Below are 11278 nucleotides of genomic sequence, written 5' to 3'. Positions count from 1 at the left end.
AAGCAGAAGAGCTACAAATCGAGTGACCGGAAGATATATTCTAGAAGGAGAAGAGTGCAAATCGAGTGGGGCTCAGGGATAACCGTAAGGGAAGTAACTCCGATAGATCAGGATGAATTCCCCAGGGATAACCGTACTAGTGATGCCTGTAAAAGCAAGACAATGAATTTTGTCAATAATTCCCTGGACATCATTGTTTAGTTGATGCCTTAGCTAGTCAGTAGGAAGCAGTCCATATTATACCAAGGTTAACTTTTTCCAGATTTACAGACTGTTAAATAGAGGGCATTGTGATTTTGTGATCATGGGAACAAAAGAAAAACAATAATTTCACATTTTTGGTTTTATTTGTTTACATATGTTAATATCCAATACTTGTGGACAACTGTCTATGACATGCAAAGCACTTGGTCCAGAACATAGCAGATTTGTACAACACACATCTCACAAACTCAACCTCATCCATTCAGTATAATGGCAATTATCATAGCGTGTCTGTACCCTATTTGACCTAATAAGTGCACTGTACAAAAACACAAAAGGAGTGTGCTTCATAAAAATATGTGCAGGGAAACCATGTGAAATCTTGGTGGGAAAAATTACTTCTTTCTTTTTTCACTTGCATACCTTTATGTAATGAAAACAATCCAGTCTTTGGTTAAAAGACTTAAGAAATATTAGCAGTTCAGTGAGGTAAGGAACTCAATATGTTTCATATGTTTCAATCATAGTACATCCATTCTCTTTTCCTGAAAAAAAAGATGGGGGTGCACTTGTTAGGTTTAATACTGTAATAAATTATACATCAATTAATGAAGTTTATGTGCACTTTCCAACACTTTACTTGCAGTATTTGGACTACATAACCATTGTCTAAGAGAACACCAGTAATTCTTACTTCTTGAGCAAATTATATTTGGTATGTAAATGCAAGATTTACATATCTGCTTGGGGAAATTAACGGGCTATTGCTTAAACTATAAATTCTAAATTAAAGGGATATAAAGTTTGTTTTTTGGTGGGTTGTCATGCATCCTACTTTTGAGTAAAAAGAATCCAATTTATGAAAATTACAACCTTTAGTCTCCAGCTTCACTGTGATAACGGCCACACACCATGCCAACATTTGAAATTCATACACGCTGTACTCAACATACAGTTACTGGCCAGTGAACCAGGCACCATTGGACACCAAGGTTTATTAATGCCATTTATATTTGAAAACCAAGATATGAACATATAAGACATTAATAAGATTTTAAAACAAACAGGACAAATAATTAAATCCAAGTACAGAATACTTTCAAACAAAATGTATCGTTTAATGATTTGTCAAAACAACACTTTTATCTGAATTTCTAACAAATAATATCATATAAACATTAAATATCTGAATATACAGTCAGAAAAACTTCCCTCTTGCAAAACGAGAAATGCATTTTGTCTTGGACTGACAACAATAGGTCATACAAGTCACCAGAAGAGTTCAAACATCTCCAGGATTTCTAAACACTTGAATCAAATATGGACTGTACAAACAAAAGTCGCATATTGTATCAGTTTCCTTACTATACTCAGAATAAAACCATTTACCTCCGACACTTAAAATAAATAATTAAAACTTTCTTATATAAACATTTTAAATACTCTCAAATTTCAACAATTATGTGAATATACACAACTAGACATATTAAGCAAAACATTCATTTCAAAGACACCTAGAAAAACATTTAAAAAGTCGAGATCACATCCAACAAACCACCACATGACTATTACCAAGACACTTCCCTGTTACCGATTCACACAAAATCTTTTTCCTCAACAGCCACATTAGTCCAATTAATATAATGTGTCCAACTTATGGTTCAGTTGTCCAATGTTAGTTCAATTTTTTATCATAAATCCTTTGGTAAAAGCACAGACTTACCTCAAGTCTGTGGTAAAAGTAGGTGGCTGATATTTTAAAGAAATCATTAGACAAAAAATTTGGTTCTGTTACACCTAACATACACCACTGGTCAACCAGTCAGAAAAACAATGCATCCATCAATACAATATTTCCATATTCAGCAAAAGCAAGTGACAATTTTAAAACTTTCAGATCTTTAGACGAGAAAACAGCATGGTTAGGTATATCATATATATAATCTATTAAGAACACACGCTGGTTAGAAAATTGTACTAGATTTCTCAATACAATCAATCTCTAAACCTATATGAGATTTTAATATTAACTTTTCATCTATCCATGACCAAGTGTTGATGTGTTATAGGTCCATATACGGCATGTTCAACATGAATATAAAAACCTACAGGCTAATCACTAATACTGTTGGTAAAAGAGACATTTTTCACCTGATTTTCACTACTGCTGACATTGTAAGGATATTTGAAAATGGGATGTTTTTAATCATGAACTATACAAACGTTGATGAAAATTGCATTGAACGAAAAGCACTACATGTATTTAAGTGGATTTTGATATAAAATATTGATGACAAAGCCAAAACAATCTTTAGTATGCTGTGGTCAAAGATTCAATCTACATCCCGAGTCCCGATTGTAAATTGTAGATTGATCACTGAAAACATAGTGTACTTGTTGCACTTGGTCGAATGGTTACAACCAATGTGAACAATATTACACTTTGATGGCATAGGCGGTATATACAAGGCCATCATCAAACGTTTATATATAGATTGTAATGTTGTTTTAAACACATGAGAAGCTTATAACATTGCGAAAGGCTTTGATATAACATTTGGCACCACAAACTGGCAACATAAGTTTTTCTGATATTAAGGATCCCAATATACATTTCAAATCCTAGAAATAATGAACAAAGAATGGTATAATGAAAATTGTTAAAACAAAACACAATTCAGTTCCTTTACATGGCAGTGTAACACCTGGTAATATGAAATGTATCCAAAACTGGAGCAACTTTGAATAGACAGGTACTGTGTCTGGAATAATTGTCTGCAGCCAAGACGGCAAAGTTCCAACACATATACGATGTTTGACTATATCCCTAATGCCTGTTATAGAATCTGTTGCAAATCCACGTCAAGAATAAAATCACATGTTTATGTGTTACAGGTAAATGAACTGTAAAAATCACTATGATTCTGTAAAACACATTGTTCTACTTATGTCAGATTCAGACAGATACCTTTTGAGCAATATATGTAGTCTGTAGTTCATTACATACAGAAATATGACACTTCTACATTGTACTTGTTTACTAGTACGTAAACTGAAATTAGCAAATATTTCGAGGGAAAATTATTTTTCAGATGTTTAACAGCTTGGTCCTGAATGATGATGGGTTTGAAGCACAGCTTCAGCGATGACATTCTGATGAACCACTCACTGACTAGCTGTGATTGGTGGGTAGGGCAGTCCGATGGGGTTCACTTATGCTATACTATGTATGGCGGCTGTTCCGACTACATCGAGATGGATGGGCTTGTACACTTGTTTCAAGTTCCCAAGGTAAAGAAAATTCCCTGAAATTTCAAAATTGAACAAAAATAAATTAAAAACTACTTTTTTTTTTAAATTTTACTTGTTAAAATGATCACATAAATAAAAGCAAATCATGTTTTATTCAAGCACAAAGAACTAACACAAAAACTATTTTGCAGTAAAAGAAATGAATATCTATTACTTGTATTGTTATAACTGAGAGAAGGTTATTAGGAAACTTGTTTGTTTGCTGGGTTTATCAGCCTGGGAACAGCTAGGGTCATTTTAAGGCAGGGCCTCCTTGTAGTAGTTGTAAACTTCCTCACTGAACAACATACAGGATACCTGCCACATGCCATCCGGAGCAATTAGGGTAAAGTGTCTTGCCCAAGGACACAACCATGACAGCACAGACTGGCCCGTTTCTCAGCTTCCTAAGAAACACAAACCAGCACAGGTAAGTGTCGAACCAAGCACCTTGGATTTTCACCTTAGATCATGTGACTGGTGCTTTAACCGACTGCTATCGCTGGCCCCCTGTAGGAGACTGACAGCTATTCACCAACCATTACATGGTCTTAAGTGTACTCACGTCTTGTCTAAACTTGGTACAGGATGTCCAAACACCATCACAGGGATTTTGTTAGTCACCTCTATATGTGTAACTGTAAAAAGGAGACAGTAAAACTTATATACAGGAAACTCCAGAAATACTAAAAACAGTTGTATGGGCCTGCGTAAATGTATTATAATACACTTGGATGGTTAAAGTTCATACTTGTAAAAGAGATGATGGCTGGAGTAATCAGTGAATGAAATTTCAGTAAAATCATATATATTTATCTGTAATGAAAGCAATAGAGCAAAGAGATCGAAAATCTTCTTGTGATATCAACCTCAATTTTGACCCCAGATTGTTGAAATAAACTCTTAAAGGATATGCCCTCGCCAAATCATCACAAGGGAATTATTATTATTTCAATTACAGAGTTACATCAGGAGAAATGAAGTAAATGCAAGTTGTAATATCTTTATTCTGAAGAAATGAAGTACACCATTTCAGCCAGGACCAAACTACAAGACTTACTTGTATCTAAACTTGGATAGAAAGATTCTAGTGAATTAGATTGCTGTCCTTCATCTTTGTTGCACACCTCTCCTCTCTCCTTTTCTTTCAGTTTTTCATATATCTTTTGCTCTCTAATTCGTTGTAGATCCCATCTAAAAATATAACAATATACCTGGTAGTTTAAATCTTCGAGATACCATTACACAATACCCGTACTAAGTCTCAAATCTATAATATCCATTATATGTATACAAAACCAGGCAAAATAAAATAAAATGGTCCGACAAAATATTAAGCATACAATTTAATTTCATGCGATTTAATAAAGGTAGATACACCATTTTTGTAACCTTAAAATACTTATGTTAGCTTGGTAGCTGAATGTATGGGAAGTGTATTTTATAAAGAACCAATATAATATCCATACCAAACACCTTTTATTTACAACATATCATTTTCAAAATTAAACATCTTACGAAATATACATGAAATTGATTGCTCTGGAACCATCTGTCATACAAAATATTTCCGCCGTACAATATACATGAACCTCACGTGTGAATTATCTTCCCACTTAAAAGGAGATAATTCCCACTGAAAAACTCTGTTAACTTTGAATTCATTCATTTAACTGAAAATATTGTTAATTTGGTGTCTAAGCAGTCTGAAAACTTCAAAAAAATATAAAATTTGAAATAAATTTTATAATATGTATGGTTTATTAAATTCCTTAAGGTGGCTGTATTACAGCATGCACACACATTCTTTCAGACATTTATTGTGTATACTATTCTTACCTTTTTCTTCGTTTCTCTTCTATTTCAGGCTTTTGATGTCGTTTAAGAAATACTTCATCTTCGAGATTCTACCAAATCAAAACAATAAAAGCTAGTTGTACGTACAACATACATTGGAAACAATGCTTACAAAGCTCTGTCATTCATTTATTGACAAGCAATACAACAGCAATGACAGAAAATACTGAAGTGTCCGTAAATCACATACAATCAACTGAAATCTGATGTGTTGAATGTTATCTAGCTTCAGACACCAGATTAAAAGTCTGGTCAAACAAGAGTCCCAACTAATGGGCCAGCATCGCTCACCTGGTATATTCTCTAATATTGTTTTAAACAAAGGTGATTCTAGGCCTGTACACTTGAAAATTGGTAGAGACTATTTTCCCAGACTTTATCTCAGAAACATGCTAGCCAAATATAATTGATTTAGACCTCTCACTTAATCTCAACAAGTTGTATCAGTGTGTAAGTTGACCCCGGCCCTGTAACCTTAATTATGAGTGAAGGTAATTTTATTGCACTGTGTTATTAGTTAAAACCTTATTCTAGACCTTGAAGAAGTTGTTTGGCCAAATATAACTGATCCAAAAATACCATTGTCTATCGCTACAATGAAGAGCATATTTTCACCTGTTCTCCTGTCGGATTTTCCCCCCATATTGTCACAGTAGATTTGTATAGTAGCTACTTGAAAGGTTTTTAATTCTTACCTCTGTCCCCTCCAGCACCCAAAGATTGGTGTAGGTTCTGTTTTGCCACTGTGGTAATTCAACTACAATGAAGATTTCAGCAAATTAAATATCTTACTCACTTAATAATAAATATGTTTGGTATAATATTATGTAAACAGTAATAGAATTAGGAAATAAATGGATACTTGAAATAAAAATTTAGGCATATCCCTTAGGCCCTTAAACTTAACTTTAAATTTATTTCATAGTCATAAATATATTAATAAAATAATATGTTCATACATTTTGCTGTATATCAGCACTCTGCTAGAGTCACCCTACAAAATTTGCTGGACATTTGTGTTGTACCTTGTAACTCCTTTTGTGTTCCCTGGACGATGTCGCCTCGAGATTCCAGGTCAATGTCTTCAGAGTTTGGGGGTTCATAGTATGAAACATAATAAGGATCACTCGTGCGCAATACAGAATTGTCTGGACTGTCACGAATATTCTTGGCAGAACGTTGGTTTTTGCGAGGACTAGCAATGTTGGAGGTCACAGGCTCAATGCTGGGAGTGGATGATACAGTTGAAGATACAGTCGCTGACCTGTTCCTGTATCGTTGGTGTCTCTCTGTGCGATGACTTGGAGTTGATGAGGCAAGTGGTTTTTGGGCTTCTGCTGCAAACCTTTTTGTGAGATTCTGAGGCTCCAAGCCAGATGATTTCCTGTAAACAATGAGTTCATACCCTCTAAAAACCAAAAACAGCTAGTTGCCTGGATAGGTACAGTTAATATTATACCATGTGAAAATTCAATAGCTATTTCTGTTAATACAATTTTTATAATTGTGTACCAGAGGTGGCATCAGCAATAAACAGCTATCAAAATACACAAGTAAGTGATGAGATGTATATCTTTGTTTTATCTCTGTGATATAATTAATTTTAAAATGACAATGCTAAATGGTTCTATGGTAAAAATTGCAAATTAAATGTCATATGTATTTGATAAAATCATACAAATCATTTAAATTTTATTCCTTTTTAGTTCTAATTTGCTTTTGATACAATTTTTATGACAGCATGTAATTTGTAATTGCACACGATAGAATCTATCATCGATCTTACCGCTTTGTTCCCCGGTCTACTGTTGATGATTGCTCTTGTGTGGCCTTGGATGCAGACTGAACACAGGAGTTTGGACTACCAAGTGACTTATTTTGCATTTCTGATAAGTCATCTTTTTGTTTTAATAGTGACATTCGCCTTTCCATCCGTTCTAGACGACATGTTAACTGCAAAAACATAGAAAGGTGTCTTTTATTAACATGAAATGTGATATCAATATTAATACCTACATATACAATGTAGAGACTAGACAGGTTCTACAATTATATGTACATGTATTTGATAAAAGAGCAGATCTAGATTGCATATCACTTCAATTAGAATAACCTATAATCACCTGATTTTTATAAACAAGCATTCTGAGAGTATTGCCAAAGTGATACATATGGCCCCTATATATATATACATTTATTTTGAGAATAACTTATATATATCAAATTATTGTTTCCAATGTTTGTGAAAAATAAAATTCACTGATAAACAAGGATAACAACAACATGCTACAGTATAAGATGCATACAACATATTAAATACTTTTACATTTTTTCTCTCTCATATTTTGCTGTCAGAATATGAATAATCATTCTAGATAAATTGAAATTTAATGCATATTTGAATTATGTTCAATAATAAATTCAAATACAGAGAAATATATTACATCAGTAAAACTACAGTACAGTCTTATTAAACATCAAAGAAAATGCAGGACACAAATTGCTTTTATTATTACTGTCATACATATATATTTACATATAAATGTTGTTAATGTTAGCTTTCCCAATTTAATTTGGAGAAATACCGACGTCTCAGGAATAAGTTGCAAAATGTAATATTAAAACATAATAGTTTTGTTTTAAGTACATCATTTATTAGAATATCCTGAATAGTGTTTTTCTGACAAACGATTTCATTAATTGCTACCAATGCAATGACATTATTGAAAAGTGATATCTATACATGTATATATATACATGGTTTACTGAATTGTTAACAAAGCCAATTGGGCACCATATTTTTAATTTTAAATATTTTTCAATTTGCAAATGTACCAAGGTAGCTATCAATTCATATAAATATTTCAGCCTGCGAATGATAATGCCATATTTTCTGGTTATTTATTTAAATACAGGTAATAAAAAAAAGAGAGAAGGAAAAAAAACCTTTTCAAGTTCAGAGGATTTTTATCCTCTGTAATAAAAATAAGATGTATTGAAGTTTAGGACTTTTTCCCATGGCCCATTCCCAATTTATATTATTCAAGTTTTAGCCAAATTTCGAAAATGTTCAACCCTAAAAGTTACTTAAGCTTCCCCATTGCAATTCCCTAATTTTCTTCCAAAAAAGGGACAGAAAAGCCCCATCCCAAACAACTGAAAAGTTCCAGTGCATCCTTGCAAATAGATATCTTCCATGGATTCAGACTTTTATCATAAAGCAGAACTTTAAATTTTTTGAGAAAGGTATCATGTATGTATATTGTATATAATATGTAATAATAGAACTCATGCTGGCATAATAAACAAACATTTTGTCCATGAGTAAAAAAATAATATTTTTCCATTTATTTTACTCACATTTGTGACATTATAATTTGAATCACATTGTCTACATTCAATGTTAACACGGATTAAATATTAAACAGTAGAGTAAGACAATCATTATATATTAAATTCATAATATATCATTATAACGATACACGTTATTCCAGCTTATAATTAAGGTATCCATATATTATCAGGGATGAATCTAGGGATTTTTTACTACCGTTTCCGACCGTTTATGGGTATTTTCCCCTCAGGATTTTGTTCCATTTTTCGCCTCAGACTTCTGTTAAATTCACTGAAATATTGTATTTTCCCTCATTTTTATGGCAATAATATTCCCAATTACTCCAGATTTGCTTTCCTAATTAACCATTTGCTGTTCTTACTTGGAAAATGTGTTTTTAAAGCAAAAAACTGAAACTTTCTGATGTTTAAATTTCCCCTTTTCAGAACTGATTTCCCCCTATGGTCCAAAAAGGGTAGTTTCCCCTAAATTCTAGATTAATCCCTGATTATGCACAGAGTAAGCAATACTACAAAATATTGACATGTAGGTACATGATTATGTTATTCATCTTTCACATCAATCATCCATGGACACACAAACAAATGTATAACCGCAGGCCAAAGTTACACTCGAACAAAGACATATATCGAGATATACAACAAACACTGTTGTTCGACATGTCCACCTACATGTAAACATGACGCTGACCACGCGTGTAAACTATGCAAAACTAAAAGCCTTGATGCTAGTTACTCGTGGATAATAATCATTACAAAACAATTCCATTAAGATCAGAACAAGAAAACTGAACAAAAAATGTCGGTTTCGTAACGAAGAACATGAAAATAAAGGCGCTAATCCCGATACAAATTTTGTAAACATAACTAGCGGCCATTTTAAATCAAACACCGATCGTCTGCCATTTTGAATTATAACGCTACCTCTCCGTTCATCGGTCTCTTGAACCATTTCTTCACTCCAAAGTTAATCCTTGTTTGAATAAGCACATCGGCCATTTCCTTAAATAACCTGTAGACTTTCAAACTCATGAATTCTAGGGAAAGAGAGTAAAGGATCCGTGCGTTGGGTCCGGCCACGGACACGGTCCACACAAAGAATAGCGGCTTGGTCGGAGCTTCATCACATGACCAGTCACGTGACATATGTGTGGATTATTTTTACATATTGTACATGTGTTATTTGAACGTTTCAACTTCATTTAATGAAAACAATTGTGTACACTGTCACTTTAATATTCTGAACAATTTGATAAAATAATGAGAAACACATCATGAAAATATATCATATTGAACCGGTTCATGGTTTCAAACAATTTTCATGTGAAGAAAGTCATGTGACCAGAAGATAGTTATTTATAGAATTTCAAAATAATAAACAAACCCAAGGATAATATCGTTGTTGTGTATACGATATCAGGTTTTGATGTCAATACAACAAAGATTAGCATTAACAAATAAGTATTTATTCCTTGTTTTATGTATATCAGCGGCGGAACTCGATGAACTAATCACAATGTCGGCAGGAAAATTAGAATGTATTCATCCGCACGAGACCACCAGACGACACTGACACTCGTGTGTTTATAAAAGGCAATGCTTATTTTTCAGTGTTAAGTTGATTAAATATACAAAAATAATTTCTATATGTATATATCATCACTTACTGCTGTTCTTTCTTCTTGCAACTGTTTTATTTCTTTGTCTTTCTGCGATAGAAGTTCTTGTTGATGTTGAACTAGATCGACATGTAGCAACAAAAGTTCCTTCAGTTGTTTAGGCCCTTTAGGGGACTCCATACAAGCTCTACCACTCATCGTAACTTCTCCGACTTTGTTTTGGACATCTAATCCGTTTCTTTCAATAAGACTTTCTTCCTGTAATCTTTTTTTGTTTGCTTCTTCTTGTTTTGCGTATCTCAAACTCTCTTGCATCGCCAGAGCAAGGTCGTTTTCAAAAGCCCCGTTTTCGCCGCTGTGTGTAACTCTCGTCAATCGTCGTCTTGACAAAGATTGTCTGCCATCTGATCGCGTTCGTGTTTCAACGTTCGTGTCCGATCTCATCATATCACTATATATAGAAATCAACACTTCCCGATCTGCTGCAGTGCGCGATAAAAAAATTTGAAAATCATCTACCAAAACAGAAATATGCAAATGAAGTTTGTGAACGACATCGTTATTTCTACCTCCATCAACGGAGAGTTCTTCAAGTTTATATAATTTTGGCGGCGATTTTAAATATTTTAGGGTAGAATATATTAAACTTTCACGTGCGATATTATTGGACAGGATTTATTTCATTTAATGTTATATTCAATGCCATTAACAAAAATAGAGTAATTCTAAAGGATAAACGACACAGTTCGAATATTTTTACTACCGTATCACTACTAAGGTGTTTGAACATCACTTTTAAAACAGACTAAGTGATATAGTTCCATCACAAATTCAAACTTTTTAGTATAATCACCATTATTCGACCCAATTAGTTATACCATATCTAAGTCCGTGGTGGTTATGCATGTATCAAACTGACAATTAGTCGAATAAGTCCTATATGGAATTTGGAC

At 33.3% G+C, this 11278-nt stretch overlaps 1 protein-coding gene across 1 annotated transcript; it reads right to left on the bottom strand.

Annotated features, from left to right (window-relative positions):
* Positions 1-328: 328 nt before the first annotated feature.
* Positions 329-10893, bottom strand: LOC117343158 (male-specific lethal 1 homolog). The gene is made up of 8 exons (XM_033905480.1): positions 10374-10893; positions 7139-7305; positions 6378-6736; positions 6048-6109; positions 5335-5402; positions 4556-4689; positions 4061-4133; positions 329-3509 (listed from the first exon to the last, which is right to left on the bottom strand). The coding sequence occupies exons 1-8, from the start codon at positions 10770-10772 to the stop codon at positions 3428-3430; spliced, it is 1344 nt and encodes a 447-aa protein (XP_033761371.1). The 5' UTR covers positions 10773-10893; the 3' UTR covers positions 329-3427.
* Positions 10894-11278: the final 385 nt, after the last annotated feature.

This window comes from Pecten maximus, chromosome 15, assembly GCF_902652985.1.
Source record: "Pecten maximus chromosome 15, xPecMax1.1, whole genome shotgun sequence".
In the NCBI taxonomy this organism is placed as follows: Eukaryota; Metazoa; Mollusca; class Bivalvia; order Pectinida; family Pectinidae; genus Pecten; species Pecten maximus.
The sequence above is the reverse complement of the archived record's forward strand: the minus strand, read 5'-3'. Positions and strand labels throughout refer to the sequence as shown.